Source organism: Oncorhynchus keta, unplaced genomic scaffold (assembly GCF_023373465.1).
Source record: "Oncorhynchus keta strain PuntledgeMale-10-30-2019 unplaced genomic scaffold, Oket_V2 Un_scaffold_21284_pilon_pilon, whole genome shotgun sequence".
NCBI classification, from domain to species: Eukaryota; Metazoa; Chordata; class Actinopteri; order Salmoniformes; family Salmonidae; genus Oncorhynchus; species Oncorhynchus keta.
The window spans coordinates 42,501-65,000 of record NW_026290861.1 but is presented as its reverse complement, the minus strand read 5'-3'; the positions used below and the strand labels follow the sequence as shown (position 1 = coordinate 65,000).

Genomic DNA, 22,500 nt, shown 5'->3' with positions numbered 1-22,500 from the left:
ACACACACACTGGATTCTTTAATTCATTATCTTACTTTTTCCAATGTAAACATATGGATCCCAATAACGCCCTTTGAATTGGAATTAATTGAAATGAATTGAAATGAATTGAAATGAACTGAATTGAATTGGAATTAATTTAAATGAATTTAAATGAATTGAAATGAATTGAAATGAACTGAAATGAATTGAAATGAACTGAATTGAATTGGAATGAATTGAAATGAATTGAAATGAATTGAAATGAACTGAATTGAATTGGAATTAATTGAAATGAATTGAAATGAATTGAAATGAACTGAATTGAATTGGAATTAATTGAAATGAATTTAATTGAATTGAAATTAATTGAAATTAATTGGAATGAAATGAATTTAATTTAATTGAAATGAATTGAAATGAATTGAATTAAAAGAAGATGAGGAAAGGAGAGGTCTGAGTTATATCTTCTTTTCCCTTTCCTGTCTGTCTGTCTGTCTGTCTGTCTGTCTGTCTGTCTGTCTGTCTGTCTGTCTGTCTGTCTGTCTGTCTGTCTGTCTGTCTGTCTGTCTGTCTGTCTGTCTGTCTGTCTGTCTAGGCGTTGATGTCTCTGTTTGTCCTGTCCTCTAAAGACGGGTGGGTCAGCATCATGTATGACGGACTGGACGCCGTGGGGGTAGACCAGCAGGTAACACACACACACACACACACACACACACACACACACACACACACACACACACACACACACACACACACACACACACACACACACACACACACACACACACACACACACACACACACACACACACACACACACACACACACACACACACACACACCTCAACAGGTATTCAACCGTCTTGGCGATATCCGTGTTTGGCTGTATATGCCAATAAAGTTTATTGAATGAAATTGAGATGGAACAGGGTTCTGATTTGATTTTTTAACCTTTTAGGCTTTCTGAGCAAATCAGGTAATAGGTCTCTGGTAGTCCCCACATAGTACTGCTACAGGCCTCTGGTAGTCCCCACATAGTACTGCTACAGGCCTCTGGTAGTCCCCACATAGTACTACTACAGGCCTCAAGGTCTGTTCTGGTAGTCCCCACATAGTACTGCTACAGGCCTCTAGGTCTGTTCTGGTAGTCCCCACATAGTACTGCTACAGGCCTCTAGGTCTGTTCTGGTAGTCCCCACATAGTACTGCTACAGGCCTCTAGGTCTGTTCTGGTAGTCCCCACATAGTACTGCTACAGGCCTCTAGGTCTGTTCTGGTAGTCCCCACATAGTACTGCTACAGGCCTCTGGTAGTCCCCACATAGTACTGCTACAGGCCTCTGGTAGTCCCCACATAGTACTGCTACAGGCCTCTAGGTCTGTTCTGGTAGTCCCCACATAGTACTGCTACAGGCCTCTAGGTCTGTTCTGGTAGTCCCCACATAGTACTGCTACAGGCCTCTAGGTCTGTTCTGGTAGTCCCCACATAGTACTGCTACAGGCCTCTGGTAGTCCCCACATAGTACTGCTACAGGCCTCTGGTAGTCCCCACATAGTACTGCTACAGGCCTCTGGTAGTCCCCACATAGTACTGCTACAGGCCTCTGGGTCTGTTCTGGTAGTCCCCACATAGTACTGCTACCGGCCTCTAGGTCTGTTCTGGTAGACCCCACATAATAATAATAATAATAATAATATATGCCATTTAGCAGACGCTTTACTGCTACAGGCCTCTGGTAGTCCCCACATAGTACTGCTACATGCCTCCAGGTCTGTTCTGGTAGTCCCCACATAGTACTGCTACAGGCCTCTAGATCTGTTCTGGTAGTCCCCACATAGTACTGCTACAGAACTCTAGGTCTGTTCTGGTAGTCCCCACATAGTACTGCTACAGGCCTCTAGATCTGTTCTGGTAGTCCCCACATAGTACTGCTACAGAACTCTAGGTCTGTTCTGGTAGTCCCCACATAGTACTGCTACCTGCCTCTGGTAGTCCCCACATAGTACTGATACCGGCCTCCAGTACAACAGTAGATCCAATAAGTCCTGATCAGTGTTGAGGCAGTAGAACCAAAAGTCCTGATGTGTGATGAGGCAGTAGAACCAAAAAGTCCTGATGAGTGTTGAGGCAGTAGAACCAATAAGTCCTGATCAGTGTTGAGGCAGTACAACAGTCGAACCAATAAGTCCTGATGAGTGTTGAGGCAGTAGAACCAATAAGTCCTGATGAGTGTTGTGGCAGTAGAACCAATAAGTCCTGATGAGTGTTGAGGCAGTACAACAGTAGAACCAATAAGTCCTGATGAGTGTTGAGGCAGTACAACAGTAGAACCAATAAGTCCTGATGAGGGTTGAGGCAGTACAACAGTCAAACCAATAAGTCCTGATGAGTGTTGAGGCAGTAGATCCAATAAGTCCTGATGAGTGTTGAGGCAGTAGAACCAATAAGTCCTGATGAGTGTTGAGGCAGTAGAACCAATAAGTCCTGATGAGTGTTGAGGCAGTAGAACCAATAAGTCCTGATGAGTGTTGAGGCAGTAGAACAGTAGAACCAATAAGTCCTGATGAGTGTTGAGGCAGTACAACAGTAGAACCAATAAGTCCTGATGAGTGTTGAGGCAGTAGAACCAATAAGTCCTGATGAGTGTTGAGGCAGTACAACAGTAGAACCAATAAGTCCTGATGAGTGTTGAGGCAGTAGAACCAATAAGTCCTGATGAGTGTTGAGGCAGTAGAACCAATAAGTCCTTTTCTCCTTTTCCGTTTCTGATATTGTGGTTTATCTTCGTCCTCCAGCCGGTGAGGAACCACAACCCGTGGATGCTCCTGTTCTTCATCTCCTTCCTCCTCATCGTCAGTTTCTTCGTCCTCAACATGTTCGTGGGCGTCGTCGTGGAGAACTTCCACAAGTGTCGTCAGGACCAGGAGGAAGAGGAGGCCAAGGCCCGGGAGGAGAAGAGAGCCAAGAGAGCAGAGAAGAGGAGGAGGAGTAAGAGGGAGGGGGAGGAGGGAGGGGGGAGGGAGGGAGGAGTAGGAGGGAGGGAGGGAGGGAGGGAGGGAGGGAGCAGGGAGGGAGGGAGGGGGAGGAGAAGAGAGCCAAGAGAGCAGAGAAGAGGAGGAGGAGTAAGAGGGAGGGAGGGAGGGAGGGAGGGAGGGAGGGAGGGAGGGAGGGGTAGAAGAGAGCCAAGAGAGCAGAGAAGAGGAGGAGGAGTAAGAGGGAGGGGAGGGAGGGGGAGGAGGGAGGGGGGAGGGAGGGAGGAGTAAGAGGGAGGGAGGGAGGGAGGGAGGGAGGGAGGGAGGGAGGGAGGGAGCAGAAGAGAGCCAAGAGAGCAGAGAAGAGGAGGAGGAGTAAGACAGGGAGGGAGGGAGGGAGGGAGAGAGGGAGGGAGGGAGGGAGGGAAGACATGTTGCTTCTGAATTTGGACACATACTGGACACATACTGTTTCCTCACACACACACACACACACACACACACACACACACACACACACACACACACACACACACACACACACACACACACACACACACACACACACACACACACACACACACACACAGACCCAAACACACACCCCTCTATCTGCAGTCTATCATCGTGTTCAGCTCATCGTGACATAAACTTCCTGGCAAACAGAGACGCTTTTCTGGCCAAAGACACCTTGAGATGGTGATGGATACTGTGTGTCTGTGTGTGTGTGTGTGTGTGTGTGTGTGTGTGTGTGTGTGTGTGTGTGTGTGTGTGTGTGTGTGTGTGTGTGTGTGTGTGTGTGTGTGAGACCTTGAGATGGTGATGGATAGAATGGAACTCCTGAGGCAGCAGTTTCATCTACACACACACACACACACACACACACACACACACACACACACACACACACACACACACACACACACACACACACACACACACACACACACACACACACACACACACACACAGTCACAACTCTCTGGCAGTAACTTCATCGATGACCTCATACCAGAATATGTTTTACTGTTGTCCCTGATCTACAGACGACCAGTTTAATGACCAGGTTACTCTGTGTGTCTGTAACAGAGGCCCAGGAGAAGCCCAGTTTAATGACCAGGTTACTCTGTCTGTCTGTAACAGAGGCCCAGGAGAGGCCCAGTTTAATGACCAGGTTACTCTGTGTGTCTGTAACAGAGGCCCAGGAGAGGCCCAGTTTAATGACCAGGTTACTCTGTGTGTCTGTAACAGAGGCCCAGGAGAGGCCCAGTTTAATGACCAGGTTACTCTGTGTGTCTGTAACAGAGGCCCAGGAGAGGCCCAGTTTAATGACCAGGTTACTCTGTGTGTCCAGAGGCCCAGGAGGCCCAGTTAATGACCAGGTTACTCTGTGTGTCTGTAACAGAGGCCCAGGAGAGCCCAGTTTAATGACCAGGTTACTCTGTGTGTCTGTAACAGAGGCCCAGGAGAGGCCCAGTTTAATGACCAGGTTACTCTGTGTGTTCCAGAGGCCCAGGAGAGGCCCAGTTTAATGACCAGGTTACTCTGTGTGTTCCAGAGGCCCAGGAGAGGCCCAGTTTAATGACCAGGTTACTCAGTGTGTCTGTAACAGAGGCCCAGGAGAGGCCCAGTTTAATGACCAGGTTACTCTGTGTGTTTGTAACAGAGGCCCAGGAGAGGCCCAGTTTAATGACCAGGTTACTCTGTGTGTTCCAGAGGCCCAGGAGAGGCCCAGTTTAATGACCAGGTTACTCTGTGTGTCTGTAACAGAGGCCCAGGAGAGGCCCAGTTTAATGACCAGGTTACTCTGTGTGTCTGTAACAGAGGCCCAGGAGAGGCCCAGTTTAATGACCAGGTTACTCTGTGTGTTCCAGAGGCCCAGGAGAGGCCCAGTTTAATGACCAGGTTACTCTGTTTGTCTGTAACAGAGGCCCAGGAGAGGCCCAGTTTAATGACCAGGTTACTCTGTGTGTTGTAACAGAGGCCCAGGAGAGGCCCAGTTTAATGACCAGGTTACTCTGTGTGTCTGTAACAGAGGCCCAGGAGAGGCCCAGTTTAATGACCAGGTTACTCTGTGTGTTGTAACAGAGGCCCAGGAGAGGCCCAGTTTAATGACCAGGTTACTCTGTGTGTCTGTAACAGAGGCCCAGGAGAGGCCCAGTTTAATGACCAGGTTACTCTGTGACCAGGTTACTTACTGTGTGTCTGTAACAGAGGCCCAGGAGAGGCCCAGTTTAATGACCAGGTTACTCTGTGTGTCTGTAACAGAGGCCCAGGAGAGGCCCAGTTTAATGACCAGGTTACTCTGTGTGTCTGTGAACAGAGGCCCAGGAGAGGCCCAGTTTAATGACCAGGTTACTCTGTGTGTTCCAGAGGCCCAGGAGAGGCCCAGTTTAATGACCAGGTTACTCTGTGTGTTGTAACAGAGGCCCAGGAGAGGCCCAGTTTAATGACCAGGTTACTCTGTGTGTTCAGAGGCCCAGGAGAGGCCCAGACCAGGTTACTCTGTGTGTTCCAGAGGCCCAGGAGAGGCCCAGTTTAATGACCAGGTTACTCTGTGTGTTGTAACAGAGGCCCAGGAGAGGCCCAGTTTAATGACCAGGTTACTCTGTGTGTTCCAGAGGCCCAGGAGAGGCCCAGTTTAATGACCAGGTTACTCTGTGTGTCTGTAACAGAGGCCCAGGAGAGGCCCAGGTTACTAATGACCAGGTTACTCTCTGTGTGTTCCAGAGGCCCAGGAGAGGCCCAGTTTAATGACCAGGTTACTCTGTGTGTTGTAACAGAGGCCCAGGAGAGGCCCAGTTTAATGACCAGGTTACTCTGTGTGTTGTAACAGAGGCCCAGGAGAGGCCCAGTTTAATGACCAGGTTACTCTGTGTGTCTGTAACAGAGGCCCAGGAGAGGCCCAGTTTAATGACCAGGTTACTCTGTGTGTTGTAACAGAGGCCCAGGAGAGGCCCAGTTTAATGACCAGGTTAACAGAGGCCCAGGAGAGGCCCAGTTTAATGACCAGGTTACTCTGTGTGTTGTAACAGAGGCCCAGGAGAGGCCCAGTTTAATGACCAGGTTACTCTGTGTGTTCCAGAGGCCCAGGAGAGGCCCAGTTTAATGACCAGGTTACTCTGTGTGTTGTAACAGAGGCCCAGGAGAGGCCCAGTTTAATGACCAGGTTACTCTGTGTGTTGTAACAGAGGCCCAGGAGAGGCCCAGTTTAATGACCAGGTTACTCTGTGTGTTCCAGAGGCCCAGGAGAGGCCCAGTTTAATGACCAGGTTACTCTGTGTGTTGTAACAGAGGCCCAGGAGAGGCCCAGTTTAATGACCAGGTTACTCTGTGTGTTGTAACAGAGGCCCAGGAGAGGCCCAGTTTAATGACCAGGTTACTCTGTGTGTTCCAGAGGCCCAGGAGAGGCCCAGTTTAATGACCAGGTTACTCTGTGTGTTGTAACAGAGGCCCAGGAGAGGCCCAGTTTAATGACCAGGTTACTCTGTGTGTCTGTAACAGAGGCCCAGGAGAGGCCCAGTTTAATGACCAGGTTACTCTGTGTGTTCCAGAGGCCCAGGAGAGCCCAGTTTAATGACCAGGTTACTCTGTGTGTTGTAACAGAGGCCCAGGAGAGGCCCAGTTTAATGACCAGGTTACTCTGTGTGTTCCCCAGAGGCCCAGGAGAGGCCCAGTTTAATGACCAGGTTACTCTGTGTGTCTGTAACAGAGGCCCAGGAGAGGCCCAGTTTAATGACCAGGTTACTCTGTGTGTCTGTAACAGAGGCCCAGGAGAGGCCCAGTTTAATGACCAGGTTACTCTGTGTGTCTGTAACAGAGGCCCAGGAGAGGCCCAGTTTAATGACCAGGTTACTCTGTGTGTCTGTAACAGAGGCCCAGGAGAGGCCCAGTTTAATGACCAGGTTACTCTGTGTGTCTGTAACAGAGGCCCAGGAGAGGCCCAGTTTAATGACCAGGTTACTCTGTGTGTCTGTAATTTAATGACCAGGTTACTCTGTGTGTCTTTAATGACCAGGTTACTCTGTGTGTCTGTAACAGAGGCCCAGGAGAGGCCCAGTTTAATGACCAGGTTACTCTGTGTGTCTGTAACAGAGGCCCAGGAGAGGCCCAGTTTAATGACCAGGTTACTCTGTGTGTCTGTAACAGAGGCCCAGGAGAGGCCCAGTTTAATGACCAGGTTACTCTGTGTGTCTGTAACAGAGGCCCAGGAGAGGCCCAGTTTAATGACCAGGTTACTCTGTGTCTGTAACAGAGGCCCAGGAGAGGCCCAGTTTAATGACCAGGTTACTCTGTGTGTCTGTAACAGAGGCCCAGGAGAGGCCCAGTTTAATGACCAGGTTACTCTGTGTGTTGTAACAGAGGCCCAGGAGAGGCCCAGTTTAATGACCAGGTTACTCTGTGTGTTGTAACAGAGGCCCAGGAGAGGCCCAGTTTAATGACCAGGTTACTCTGTGTGTGTAACAGAGGCCCAGGAGAGGCCCAGTTTAATGACCAGGTTACTCTGTGTGTTGTAACAGAGGCCCAGGAGAGGCCCAGTTTAATGACCAGGTTACTCTGTGTGTTCCCCAGGAGAGGCCCAGTTTAATGACCAGGTTACTCTGTGTGTCAGAGGCCCAGGAGGCCCAGTTTAATGACCAGGTTACTCTGTGTGTCTGTAACAGAGGCCCAGGAGAGGCCCAGTTTAATGACCAGGTTACTCTGTGTGTCTGTAACAGAGGCCCAGGAGAGGCCCAGTTTAATGACCAGGTTACTCTGTGTGTCTGTAACAGAGGCCCAGGAGAGGCCCAGTTTAATGTGTGTGTTGTAACAGAGGCCCAGGAGAGGCCCAGTTTAATGACCAGGTTACTCTGTGTGTCTGTAACAGAGGCCCAGGAGAGGCCCAGTTTAATGACCAGGTTACTCTGTGTGTCTGTAACAGAGGCCCAGGAGAGGCCCAGTTTAATGACCAGGTTACTCTGTGTGTCTGTAACAGAGGCCCAGGAGAGGCCCAGTTTAATGACCAGGTTACTCTGTGTGTCTGTAACAGAGGCCCAGGAGAGGCCCAGTTTAATGACCAGGTTACTCTGTGTGTCTGTAACAGAGGCCCAGGAGAGGCCCAGTTTAATGACCAGGTTACTCTGTGTGTCTGTAACAGAGGCCCAGGAGAGGCCCAGTTTAATGACCAGGTTAACAGAGGCCCAGGAGAGGCCCAGTTTAATGTAACAGAGGCCCAGGAGAGGCCCAGTTTAATGACCAGGTTACTCTGTGTGTCTGTAACAGAGGCCCAGGAGAGGCCCAGTTTAATGACCAGGTTACTCTGTGTGTCTGTAACAGAGGCCCAGGAGAGGCCCAGTTTAATGACCAGGTTACTCTGTGTGTCTGTAACAGAGGCCCAGGAGAGGCCCAGTTTAATGACCAGGTTACTCTGTGTGTCTGTAACAGAGGCCCAGGAGAGGCCCAGTTTAATGACCAGGTTACTCTGTGTGTCTGTAACAGAGGCCCAGGAGAGGCCCAGTTTAATGAGGTTACTCTGGCCCAGTTTAATGACCAGGTTACTCTGTGTGTCTGTAACAGAGGCCCAGGAGAGGCCCAGTTTAATGACCAGGTTACTCTGTGTGTCTGTAACAGAGGCCCAGGAGAGGCCCAGTTTAATGACCAGGTTACTCTGTGTGTCTGTAACAGAGGCCCAGGAGAGGCCCAGTTTAATGACCAGGTTACTCTGTGTGTCTGTAACAGAGGCCCAGGAGAGGCCCAGTTTAATGACCAGGTTACTCTGTGTGTTCCCCAGGAGAGGCCCAGTTTAATGACCAGAGGCCCAGGAGAGGCCCAGTTTAATGACCAGGTTACTCTGTGTGTCTGTAACAGAGGCCCAGGAGAGGCCCAGTTTAATGACCAGGTTACTCTGTGTGTCTGTAACAGAGGCCCAGGAGAGGCCCAGTTTAATGACCAGGTTACTCAGAGGCCCAGGAGAGGCCCAGTTTAATGACCAGGTTACTGTGTCTGTAACAGAGGCCCAGGAGAGGCCCAGTTTAATGACCAGGTTACTCTGTGTGTCTGTAACAGAGGCCCAGGAGAGGCCCAGTTTAATGACCAGGTTACTCTGTGTGTTGTAACAGAGGCCCAGGAGAGGCCCAGTTTAATGACCAGGTTACTCTGTGTGTCTGTAACAGAGGCCCAGGAGAGGCCCAGTTTAATGACCAGGTTACTCTGTGTGTCTGTAACAGAGGCCCAGGAGAGGCCCAGTTTAATGACCAGGTTACTCTGTGTGTCTGTAACAGAGGCCCAGGAGAGGCCCAGTTTAATGACCAGGTTACTCTGTGTGTCTGTAACAGAGGCCCAGGAGAGGCCCAGTTTAATGACCAGGTTTAATGACCAGGTTACTCTGTGTGTTGTAACAGAGGCCCAGGAGAGGCCCAGTTTAATGACCAGGTTACTCTGTGTGTCTGTAACAGAGGCCCAGGAGAGGCCCAGTTTAATGACCAGGTTACTCTGTGTGTCCCAGGTTACTCTGTGTGTTGTAACAGAGGCCCAGGAGAGGCCCAGTTTAATGACCAGGTTACTCTGTGTGTCTGTAACAGAGGCCCAGGAGAGGCCCAGTTTAATGACCAGGTTACTCTGTGTGTCTGTAACAGAGGCCCAGGAGAGGCCCAGTTTAATGACCAGGTTACTCTGTGTGTCTGTAACAGAGGCCCAGGAGAGGCCCAGTTTAATGACCAGGTTACTCTGTGTGTCTGTAACAGAGGCCCAGGAGAGGCCCAGTTTAATGACCAGGTTACTCTGTGTGTCTGTAACAGAGGCCCAGGAGAGGCCCAGTTTAATGACCAGGTTACTCTGTGTGTCTGTAACAGAGGCCCAGGAGAGGCCCAGTTTAATGACCAGGTTACTCTGTGTGTCTGTAACAGAGGCCCAGGAGAGGCCCAGTTTAATGACCAGGTTACTCTGTGTGTTGTAACAGAGGCCCAGGAGAGGCCCAGTTTAATGACCAGGTTACTCTGTGTGTTTTAATGACCAGGTAACAGAGGCCCAGGAGAGGCCCAGTTTAATGACCAGACCAGGTTACCAGGTCTGTGTGTCTGTAACAGAGGCCCAGGAGAGGCCCAGTTTAATGACCAGGTTACTCTGTGTGTTCCAGAGGCCCAGGAGAGGCCCAGTTTAATGACCAGGTTACTCTGTGTGTCTGTAACAGAGGCCCAGGAGAGGCCCAGTTTAATGACCAGGTTAGTCTGTGTGTCTGTAACAGAGGCCCAGGAGAGGCCCAGTTTAATGACCAGGTTACTCTGTGTGTCTGTAACAGAGGCCCAGGAGAGGCCCAGTTTAATGACCAGGTTACTCTGTGTGTATGTAACAGAGGCCCAGGAGAGGCCCAGTTTAATGACCAGGTTACTGTGTGTCTGTAACAGAGGCCCAGGAGAGACCCAGTTTAATGACCAGGTTACTCTGTGAGTCTGTAACAGAGGCCCAGGAGAGGCCCAGTTTAATGACCAGGTTACTCTGTGTGTTGAGGCCCAGGAGGCCCAGTTTAATGACCAGGTTACTCTGAGAGAGCCCAGTTTAATGACCAGGTTACTCTGTGTGTCTGTAACAGAGGCCCAGGAGAGGCCCAGTTTAATGACCAGGTTACTCTGTGTGTCTGTAACAGAGGCCCAGGAGAGACCCAGTTTAATGACCAGGTTACTCTGTGTGTCTGTAACAGAGGCCCAGGAGAGGCCCAGTTTAATGACCAGGTTACTCTGTGTGTTGTAACAGAGGCCCAGGAGGCCCAGTTGTCTGTAACAGAAGGAGAGGCCCAGTGACCAGGTTACTCTGTTTGTCTGTAACAGAGGCCCAGGAGAGGCCCAGTTTAATGACCAGGTTACTCTGTGTGTTGTAACAGAGGCCCAGGAGAGGCCCAGTTTAATGACCAGGTTACTCTGTGTGTCTGTAACAGAGGCCCAGGAGAGGCCCAGTTTAATGACCAGGTTACTCTGTGTGTTGTAACAGAGGCCCAGGAGAGGCCCAGTTTAATGACCAGGTTACTCTGTGTGTCTGTAACAGAGGCCCAGGAGAGGCCCAGTTTAATGACCAGGTTACTCTGTGTGTTGTAACAGAGGCCCAGGAGAGGCCCAGTTTAATGACCAGGTTACTCTGTGTGTTGTAACAGAGGCCCAGGAGAGGCCCAGTTTAATGACCAGGTTACTCTGTGTGTTGTAACAGAGGCCCAGGAGAGGCCCAGTTTAATGACCAGGTTACTCTGTGTGTCTGTAACAGAGGCCCAGTTTAATGAGAGAACAGAGGCCAGTTTAATGACCAGGTTACTCTGTGTGTCTGTAACAGAGGCCCAGGAGAGGCCCAGTTTAATGACCAGGTTACTCTGTGTGTAATGACCAGGTTACTCTGTGTGTCTGTAACAGAGGCCCAGGAGAGGCCAGTTTAATGACCAGGTTACTCTGTGTGTCTGTAACAGAGGCCCAGGAGGCCCAGTTTAATGACCAGGTTACTCTGTGTGTCTGTAACAGAGGCCCAGGAGAGACCCAGTTTAATGACCAGGTTACTCTGTGTGTCTGTAACAGAGGCCCAGGAGAGGCCCAGTTTAATGACCAGGTTACTCTGTGTGTTGTAACAGAGGCCCAGGAGAGGCCCAGTTTAATGACCAGGTTACTCTGTGTGTTCCAGAGGCCCAGGAGAGGCCCAGTTTAATGACCAGGTTACTCTGTGTGTCTGTAACAGAGGCCCAGGAGAGGCCCAGTTTAATGACCAGGTTACTCTGTGTGTTGTAACAGAGGCCCAGGAGAGGCCCAGTTTAATGACCAGGTTACTCTGTGTGTCTGTAACAGAGGCCCAGGAGAGGCCCAGTTTAATGACTGGTTACTCTGTGTGTCTGTAACAGAGGCCCAGGAGAGGCCCAGTTTAATGACCAGGTTACTCTGTGTGTTGTAACAGAGGCCCAGGAGAGGCCCAGTTTAATGACCAGGTTACTCTGTGTGTCTGTAACAGAGGCCCAGGAGAGGCCCAGTTTAATGACCAGGTTACTCTGTGTGTCAGAGGCCCAGGAGAGGCCCAGTTTAATGACCAGGTTACTCTGTGGCAGAGGCCCAGGAGAGGCCCAGTTTAATGACCAGGTTACTCTGTGTGTCTGTAACAGAGGCCCAGGAGAGGCCCAGTTTAATGACCAGGTTACTCTGTGTGTCTGTAACAGAGGCCCAGGAGAGGCCCAGTTTAATGACCAGGTTACTCTGTGTGTTGTAACAGAGGCCCAGGAGAGGCCCAGTTTAATGACCAGGTTACTCTGTGTGTTGTAACAGAGGCCCAGGAGAGGCCCAGTTTAATGACCAGGTTACTCTGTGTGTAACAGAGGCCCAGGAGAGGCCCAGTTTAATGACCAGGTTACAGAGGCCCAGGAGAGGCCCAGTTTAATGACCAGGTTACTCTGTGTGTCTGTAACAGAGGCCCAGGAGAGGCCCAGTTTAATGACCAGGTTAGTCTGTGTGTCTGTAACAGAGGCCCAGGAGAGGCCCAGTTTAATGACCAGGTTACTCTGTGTGTTGTTCCAGAGGCCCAGGAGAGGCCCAGTTTAATGACCAGGTTACTCTGTGTGTTCTAACAGAGGCCCAGGAGAGGCCCAGTTTAATGACCAGGTTACTCTGTGTGTCTGTAACAGAGGCCCAGGAGAGGCCCAGTTTAATGACCAGGTTACTCTGTGTGTTGTAACAGAGGCCCAGGAGAGGCCCAGTTTAATGACCAGGTTACTCTGTGTTTTTAATGACCAGGTTACTCTGTGTGTCTGTAACAGAGGCCCAGGAGAGGCCCAGTTTAATGACCAGGTTACTCTGTGTGTTGTAACAGAGGCCCAGGAGAGGCCCAGTTTAATGACCAGGTTACTCTGTGTGTTGTAACAGAGGCCCAGGAGAGGCTGTTTAATGTGTTGTAACAGAGGCCCAGGAGAGGCCCAGTTTAATGACCAGGTTACTCTGTGTGTCTGTAACAGAGGCCCAGGAGAGGCCCAGTTTAATGACCAGGTTACTCTGTGTGTCTGTAACAGAGGCCCAGGAGAGGCCCAGTTTAATGACCAGGTTACTCTGTGTGTAACAGAGGCCCAGGAGAGGCCCAGTAACCAGGTTACTCTGTGTGTTGTAACAGAGGCCCAGGAGAGGCCCAGTTTAATGACCAGGTTACTCTGTGTGTTTAATGAACAGAGGCCCAGGAGAGGCCCAGTTTAATGACCAGGTTACTCTGTGTGTTGTAACAGAGGCCCAGGAGAGGCCCAGTTTAATGACCAGGTTACTCTGTGTGTTGTAACAGAGGCCCAGGAGAGGCCCAGTTTAATGACCAGGTTACTCTGTGTGTCTGTAACAGAGGCCCAGGAGAGGCCCAGTTTAATGACCAGGTTACTCTGTGTGTTGTAACAGAGGCCCAGGAGAGGCCCAGTTTAATGACCAGGTTACTCTGTGTGTCTGTAACAGAGGCCCAGGAGAGGCCCAGTTTAATGACCAGGTTACTCTGTGTGTCTGTAACAGAGGCCCAGGAGAGGCCCAGTTTAATGACCAGGTTACTCTGTGTGTCTGTAACAGAGGCCCAGGAGAGGCCCAGTTTAATGACCAGGTTACTCTGTGTGTTGTTACAGAGGCCCAGGAGAGGCCCAGTTTAATGACCAGGTTACTCTGTGTGTTGTAACAGAGGCCCAGGAGAGGCCCAGTTTAATGACCAGGTTACTCTGTGTGTCTGTAACAGAGGCCCAGGAGAGGCCCAGTTTAATGACCAGGTTACTCTGTGTGTTGTAACAGAGGCCCAGGAGAGGCCCAGTTTAATGACCAGGTTACTCTGTGTGTTGTAACAGAATGACCAGGTTACTCTGTGTGTGTAACAGAGGCCCAGAGAGGCCCAGTTTAATGACCAGGTTAACAGAGGCCCAGGAGAGCCCAGTTTAATGACTTACTCTGTGTGTCTGTAACAGAGGCCCAGGAGAGGCCCAGTTTAATGACCAGGTTACTCTGTGTGTTGTAACAGAGGCCCAGGAGAGGCCCAGTTTAATGACCAGGTTACTCTGTGTGTCTGTAACAGAGGCCCAGGAGAGGCCCAGTTTAATGACCAGGTTACTCTGTGTGTTGTAACAGAGGCCCAGGAGAGGCCCAGTTTAATGACCAGGTTACTCTGTGTGTTGTAACAGAGGCCCAGGAGAGAGGCCCAGTTTAAGGAGAGGCCCAGACCAGGTTACTCTGTGTGTTGTAACAGGTTAGGCCCAGGAGAGGCCCAGTTTAATGACCAGGTTACTCTGTGTGTTGTAACAGAGGCCCAGGAGAGGCCCAGTTTAATGACCAGGTTACTCTGTGTGTCTGTAACAGAGGCCCAGGAGAGGCCCAGTTTAATGACCAGGTTACTCTGTGTGTCTGTAACAGAGGCCCAGTTTAATGACCAGAGAACAGAGCCCAGTTTAATGACCAGGTTACTCTGTGTGTCTGTAACAGAGGCCCAGGAGAGGCCCAGTTTAATGACCAGGTTACTCTGTGTGTCTGTAACAGAGGCCCAGGAGAGGCCCAGTTTAATGACCAGGTTACTCTGTGTGTCTGTAACAGAGGCCCAGGAGAGGCCCAGTTTAATGACCAGGTTACTCTGTGTGTTGTAACAGAGGCCCAGGAGAGGCCCAGTTTAATGACCAGGTTACTCTGTGTGTTGTAACAGAGGCCCAGGAGAGGCCCAGTTTAATGACCAGGTTACTCTGTGTGTTGTAACAGAGGCCCAGGAGAGGCCCAGTTTAATGACCAGGTTACTCTGTGTGTTGTAACAGAGGCCCAGGAGAGGCCCAGTTTAATGACCAGGTTACTTTGTGTCTGTAACAGACCAGGAGAGGCCCAGTTTAATGACTGGTGTGTCTGTAACAGAGGCCCAGGAGAGGCCCAGTTTAATGACCAGGTTACTCTGTGTGTTGTAACAGAGGCCCAGGAGAGGCCCAGTTTAATGACCAGGTTACTCTGTGTGTTGTAACAGAGGCCCAACAGGAGAGGCCCAGTTTAATGACCAGGTTACTCTGTGTGTCTGTAACAGAGGCCCAGGAGAGGCCCAGTTTAATGACCAGGTTACTCTGTGTGTTGTAACAGAGGCCCAGGAGAGGCCCAGTTTAATGACCAGGTTACTCTGTGTGTTGAGGCCCAACAGTTTAATGACCAGGTTACTCTGTGTGTTGTAACAGAGGCCCAGGAGAGGCCCAGTTTAATGACCAGGTTACAGAGGCCCAGGAGAGGCCCAGTTCTGTGTGTTGTAACAGAGGCCCAGGAGAGGCCCAGTTTAATGACCAGGTTACTCTGTGTGTTCCAGAGGCCCAGGAGAGAGCCCAGTTTAATGACCAGGTTACTCTGTGTGTTGTAACAGAGGCCCAGGAGAGGCCCAGTTTAATGACCAGGTTACTCTGTGTGTTGTAAGAGCCCAGGAGGGCCCAGTTTAATGACCAGGTTACTCTGTGTGTTGTAACAGAGGCCCAGGAGAGGCCCAGTAATGACCAGGTTACTCTGTGTGTTGTAACAGAGGCCCAGGAGAGGCCCAGTTTAATGACCAGGTTACTCTGTGTGTTGTAACAGAGGCCCAGGAGAGGCCCAGTTTAATGACCAGGTTACTCTGTGTGTTGTAACAGAGGCCCAGGAGAGGCCCAGTGTTAATGACCAGGTTAATGACTCTGTGTGTTGTAACAGAGGCCCAGGAGAGGCCCAGTTTAATGACCAGGTTACTCTGTGTGTTGTAACAGAGGCCCAGGAGAGGCCCAGTTTAATGACCAGGTTACTCTGTGTGTTGTAACAGAGGCCCAGGAGAGGCCCAGTTTAATGACCAGGTTACTCTGTGTGTTGTAACAGAGGCCCAGGAGAGGCCCAGTTTAATGACCAGGTTACTCTGTGTGTCTGTAACAGAGGCCCAGGAGAGGCCCAGTTTAATGACCAGGTTACTCTGTGTGTCTGTAACAGAGGCCCAGGAGAGGCCCAGTTTAATGACCAGGTTACTCTGTGTGTCTGTAACAGAGGCCCAGGAGAGGCCCAGTTTAATGACCAGGTTACTGTGTGTCTGTAACTGACCAGGTTACTCTGTGTGTGTAACAGAGGCCCAGGAGAGGCCCAGTTTAATGACCAGGTTACTCTGTGTGTCTGTAACAGAGGCCCAGGAGAGGCCCAGTTTAATGACCAGGTTACTCTGTGTGTTGTAACAGAGGCCCAGGAGAGGTTACCCAGTTTAATGACCAGGTTACTCTGTGTGTTGTAACAGAGGCCCAGGAGAGGCCCAGTTTAATGACCAGGTTACTCTGTGTGTTGTAACAGAGGCCCAGGAGAGGCCCAGTTTAATGACCAGGTTACTCTGTGAGGCCCAGGAGAGGCCCAGTGTTGTAACAGAGGCCCAGGAGAGGCCCAGTTTAATGACCAGGTTACTCTGTGTGTCTGTAACAGAGGCCCAGGAGAGGCCCAGTTTAATGACCAGGTTACTCTGTGTGTGTAACAGAGGCCCAGGAGAGGCCCAGTTTAATGACCAGGTTACTCTGTGTGTTGTAACAGAGGCCCAGGAGAGGCCCAGTTTAATGACCAGGTTACTCTGTGTGTCTGTAACAGAGGCCCAGGAGAGGCCCAGTTTAATGACCAGGTTACTCTGTGTGTTGTAACAGAGGCCCAGGAGAGGCCCAGTTTAATGACCAGGTTACTCTGTGTGTTGTAACAGAGGCCCAGGAGAGGCCCAGTTTAATGACCAGGTTACTCTGTGTGTTGTAACAGAGGCCCAGGAGAGGCCCAGTTTAATGACCAGGTTACTCTGTGTGTTCCAGAGGCCCAGGAGAGGCCCAGTTTAATGACCAGGTTACTCTGTGTGTTGTAACAGAGGCCCAGGAGAGGCCCAGTTTAATGACCAGGTTACTCTGTGTGTCTGTAACAGAGGCCCAGGAGAGGCCCAGTTTAATGACCAGGTTACTCTGTGTGTTGTAACAGAGGCCCAGGAGAGGCCCAGTTTAATGACCAGGTTACTCTGTGTGTTGTAACAGAGGCCCAGGAGAGCCCAGCCCAGTTTAATGACCAGGTTACTCTGTGTGTTGTAACAGAGGCCCAGGAGAGGCCCAGTTTAATGACCAGGTTACTCTGTGTGTTGTAACAGAGGCCCAGGAGAGGCCCAGTTTAATGACCAGGTTACTCTGTGTGTTGTAACAGAGGCCCAGGAGAGGCCCAGTTTAATGACCAGGTTACTCTGTGTGTGTAACAGAGGCCCAGGAGAGGCCCAGTTTAATGACCAGGTTACTCTGTGTGTTGTAACAGAGGCCCAGGAGAGGCCCAGTTTAATGACCAGGTTACTCTGTGTGTTGTAACAGAGGCCCAGGAGAGGCCCAGTTTAATGACCAGGTTACTCTGTGTGTTGTAACAGAGGCCCAGGAGAGGCCCAGCCCAGGTTACTCTGTGTGTTGTAACAGAGGCCCAGGAGAGGCCCAGTTAATGACCAGGTTACTGTGTGTTGTAACAGAGGCCCAGGAGAGGCCCAGTTTAATGACCAGGTTAGTCTGTGTGTTGTAACAGAGGCCCAGGAGAGGCCCAGTTTAATGACCAGGTTACTCTGTGTGTCTGTAACAGAGGCCCAGGAGAGGCCCAGTTTAATGACCAGGTTACTCTGTGTGTTGTAACAGAGGCCCAGGAGAGGCCCAGTTTAATGACCAGGTTACTCTGTGTGTTGTAACAGAGGCCCAGGAGAGGCCCAGTTTAATGACCAGGTTACTCTGTGTGTTAATGACTGTAACAGAGGCCCAGGAGAGGCCCAGTTTAATGACCAGGTTACTCTGTGTGTCTGTAACAGAGGCCCAGGAGAGGCCCAGTTTAATGACCAGGTTACTCTGTGTGTTGTAACAGAGGCCCAGGAGAGGCCCAGTTTAATGACCAGGTTACTCTGTGTGTTGTAACAGAGGCCCAGGAGAGGCCCAGTTTAATGACCAGGTTACTCTGTGTGTTGTAACAGAGGCCCAGGAGAGGCCCAGTTTAATGACCAGGTTACTCTGTGTGTTGTAACAGAGGCCCAGGAGAGGCCCAGTTTAATGACCAGGTTACTCTGTGTGTTGTAACAGAGGCCCAGGAGAGGCCCAGTTTAATGACCAGGTTACTCTGTGTGTTGTAACAGAGGCCCAGGAGAGGCCCAGTTTAATGACCAGGTTACTCTGTGTGTTGTAACAGAGGCCCAGGAGAGGCCCAGTTTAATGACCAGGTTAACAGAGGCCCAGGAGAGGCCCAGTTTAATGACCAGGTTACTGTGTGTTGTAACAGAGGCCCAGGAGAGGCCCAGTTTAATGACCAGGTTACTCTGTGTGTTGTAACAGAGGCCCAGGAGAGGCCCAGGAGAGTGTGTCTGCCCAGTTTAATGACCAGGTTACTCTGTGTGTTGTAACAGAGGCCCAGGAGAGGCCCAGTTTAATGACCAGGTTACTCTGTGTGTTGTAACAGAGGCCCAGGAGAGGCCCAGTTTAATGACCAGGTTACTCTGTGTGTCTGTAACAGAGGCCCAGGAGAGGCCCAGTTTAATGACCAGGTTACTCTGTGTGTTGTAACAGAGGCCCAGGAGAGGCCCAGTTTAATGACCAGGTTACTCTGTGTGTTGTAACAGAGGCCCAGGAGAGGCCCAGTTTAATGACCAGGTTACTCTGTGTGTTGTAACAGAGGCCCAGGAGAGGCCCAGTTTAATGACCAGGTTACTCTGTGTGTTGTTCCAGAGGCCCAGGAGAGGCCCAGTTTAATGACCAGGTTACTCTGTGTGTTCCAGAGGCCCAGGAGAGGCCCAGTTTAATGACCAGGTTACTCTGTGTGTTGTAACAGAGGCCCAGGAGAGGCCCAGTTTAATGACCAGGTTACTCTGTGTGTTGTAACAGAGGCCCAGGAGAGGCCCAGTTTAATGACCAGGTTACTCTGTGTATTGTAACAGAGGCCCAGGAGAGTTTAATGACCCAGTTTAATGACCAGGTTACTCTGTGTGTCTGTAACAGAGGCCCAGGAGAGGCCCAGTTTAATGACCAGGTTACTCTGTGTGTTGTGAGGCCCAGGAGTTTAACAGAGGCCCAGGAGAGGCCCAGTTTAATGACCAGGTTACTCTGTGTGTTGTAACAGAGGCCCAGGAGAGGCCCAGTTTAATGACCAGGTTACTCTGTGTGTTCCAGAGAGGCCCAGGAGAGGCCCAGTTTAATGACCAGGTTACTCTGTGTGTTGTAACAGAGGCCCAGGAGAGGCCCAGTTTAATGACCAGGTTACTCTGTGTGTTGTAACAGAGGCCCAGGAGAGGCCCAGTTTAATGACCAGGTTACTCTGTGTGTTGTAACAGAGGCCCAGGAGAGGCCCAGTTTAATGACCAGGTTACTCTGTGTGTTGTAACAGAGGCCCAGGAGAGGCCCAGTTTAATGACCAGGTTACTCTGTGTGTTGTAACAGAGGCCCAGGAGAGGCCCAGTTTAATGACCAGGTTACTCTGTGTGTTGTAACAGAGGCCCAGGAGAGGCCCAGTTTAATGACCAGGTTACTCTGTGTGTTGTAACAGAGGCCCAGGAGAGGCCCAGTTTAATGACCAGGTTACTCTGTGTGTTGTAACAGAGGCCCAGGAGAGGCCCAGTTGTGTTGTAACAGAGGCCCAGGAGAGGCCCACCAGGTTACTCTGTGTGTTGTAACAGAGGCCCAGGAGAGGCCCAGTTTAATGACCAGGTTACTCTGTGTGTTGTAACAGAGGCCCAGGAGAGGCCCAGTTTAATGACAGGGCCAGGTTACTCTGTGTGTTGTAACAGAATGGCCCAGGAGGAGGCCCAGTTTAATGACCAGGTTACTCTGTGTGTTGTAACAGAGGCCCAGGAGAGGCCCAGTTTAATGACCAGGTTACTCTGTGTGTCTGTAACAGAGGCCCAGGAGAGGCCCAGTTTAATGACCAGGTTACTCTGTGTGTCTGTAACAGAGGCCCAGGAGAGGCCCAGTTTAATGACCAGGTTACTCTGTGTGTTCCCAGGAGAGGCAGAATGACCAGGCCCAGGAGGAGAGCCCAGTTTAATGACCAGGTTACTCTGTGTGTGTTCCAGAGGCCCAGGAGAGGCCCAGTTTAATGACCAGGTTACTCTGTGTGTTGTAACAGAGGCCCAGGAGAGACCCAGTTTAATGACCAGGTTACTCTGTGTGTTGTAACAGAGGCCCAGGAGAGACCCAGTTTAATGACCAGGTTACTCTGTGTGTTCCAGAGGCCCAGGAGAGGCCCAGTTTAATGACCAGGTTACTCTGTGTGTCTGTAACAGAGGCCCAGGAGAGGCCCAGTTTAATGACCAGGTTACTCTGTGTGTTGTAACAGAGGCCCAGGAGAGGCCCAGTTTAATGACCAGGTTACTCTGTGTGTTGTAACAGAGGCCCAGGAGAGGCCCAGTTTAATGACCAGGTTAGTCTGTGTGTTGTAACAGAGGCCCAGGAGAGGCCCAGTTTAATGACCAGGTTACTCTGTGTGTTGTAACAGAGGCCCAGGAGAGGCCCAGTTTAATGACCAGGTTACTCTGTGTGTTGTAACAGAGGCCCAGGAGAGGCCCAGTTTAATGACCAGGTTACTCTGTGTGTTCCAGAGGCCCAGGAGAGGCCCAGTTTAATGACCAGGTTACTCTGTGTGTTGTAACAGAGGCCCAGGAGAGGCCCAGTTTAATGACCAGGTTACTCTTTGTGTTGTAACAGAGGCCCAGGAGAGGCCCAGTTTAATGACCAGGTTACTCTGTGTGTTGTAACAGAATGGCCTGTGTGTTCAGGAGAGGCCCAGTTTAATGACCAGGTTAGTCTGTGTGTTGTAACAGAGGCCCAGGAGAGGCCCAGTTTAATGACCAGGTTACTCTGTGTGTGTACCAGGTTTACTCTGGTGTGTCTGTAACAGAGGCCCAGGAGAGGCCCAGTTTAATGACCAGGTTACTCTGTGTGTTGTAACAGAGGCCCAGGAGAGGCCCAGTTTAATGACCAGGTTACTCTGTGTGTTGTAACAGAGGCCCAGGAGAGGCCCAGTTTAATGACCAGGTTACTCTGTGTGTTCCAGAGGCCCAGGAGAGGCCCAGTTTAATGACCAGGTTACTCTGTGTGTTGTAACAGAGGCCCAGGAGAGGCCCAGTTTAATGACCAGGTTACTCTGTGTTCCAGAGGCCCAGGAGAGGCCCAGTTTAATGACCAGGTTACTCTGTGTGTCTGTAACAGAGGCCCAGGAGAGGCCCAGTTTAATGACCAGGTTACTCTGTGTGTTCCAGAGGCCCAGGAGAGGCCCAGTTTAATGACCAGGTTAGAGCCCAGTTTAATGACTTAGTCTGTGTGTTCCAGAGGCCCAGGAGAGGCCCCCAGGAGAGGCCCAGTAATGACCAGGTTACTCTGTGTGTTGTAACAGAGGCCCAGGAGAGGCCCAGTTTAATGACCAGGTTACTCTGTGTGTTCCAGAGGCCCAGGAGAGGCCCAGTTTAATGACCAGGTTACTCTGTGTGTTGTAACAGAGGCCCAGGAGAGGCCCAGTTTAATGACCAGGTTACTCTGTGTGTTGTAACAGAGGCCCAGGAGAGGCCCAGTTTAATGACCAGGTTACTCTGTGTGTTGTAACAGAGGCCCAGGAGAGGCCCAGTTTAATGACCAGGTTACTCTGTGTGTTCCAGAGGCCCAGGAGAGGCCCAGTTTAATGACCAGGTTAGGTTACTCTGTGTGTTCCAGAGGCCCAGGAGAGGCCCAGTTTAATGACCAGGTTACTCTGTGTGTTGTAACAGAGGCCCAGGAGAGGCCCAGTTTAATGACCAGGTTACTCTGTGTGTGTTGTAACAGAGGCCCAGGAGAGGCCCAGTTTAATGACCAGGTTACTCTGTGTGTTCAGAGGCCCAGGAGAGGCCCAGTTTAATGACCAGGTTACTCTGTGTGTTGTAACAGAGGCCCAGGAGAGGCCCAGTTTAATGACCAGGTTACTCTGTGTGTTGTAACAGAGGCCCAGGAGAGGCCCAGTTTAATGACCAGGTTACTCTGTGTGTTCCAGAGGCCCAGGAGAGGCCCAGTTTAATGACCAGGTTACTCTGTGTGTTCCAGAGGCCCAGGAGAGGCCCAGTTTAATGACCAGGTTACTCTGTGTGTTGTAACAGAATGACCAGCCCCAGAGGCCCAGAGGCCCAGTTTAATGACCAGGTTACTCTGTGTGTTCCAACAGAGGCCCAGGAGAGGCCCAGTTTAATGACCAGGTTACTCTGTGTGTTCCAGAGGCCCAGGAGAGGCCCAGTTTAATGACCAGGTTACTCTGTGTGTTGTAACAGAGGCCCAGGAGAGGCCCAGTTTAATGACCAGGTTACTCTGTGTGTTGTAACAGAGGCCCAGGAGAGGCCCAGTTTAATGACCAGGTTAGGCCCAGAGGCCCAGAGAGCCCAGTTTAATGACCAGGTTACTCTGTGTGTTGTAACAGAGGCCCAGGAGAGGCCCAGTTTAATGACCAGGTTACTCTGTGTGTTCCAGAGGCCCAGGAGAGGCCCAGTTTAATGACCAGGTTACCCAGGAGAGGCCCAGTCTTACTCTGTGTGTTGTAACAGAGGCCCAGGAGAGGCCCAGTTTAATGACCAGGTTACTCTGTGTGTTCCAGGAGAG

General features: G+C 50.9%; 1 protein-coding gene across 1 annotated transcript in view; it reads left to right on the top strand.

Moving 5' to 3' along the window:
• The window catches only part of cacna1hb (calcium channel, voltage-dependent, T type, alpha 1H subunit b), a 200,210-nt gene that overhangs the window by 154,219 nt on the left and 23,491 nt on the right, over positions 1-22,500 (top strand). The window contains 2 exon segments of the mRNA XM_052515078.1: positions 578-667; positions 2,778-2,970. Of these exon segments, the coding sequence (XP_052371038.1) occupies positions 578-667; positions 2,778-2,970 (283 nt within the window).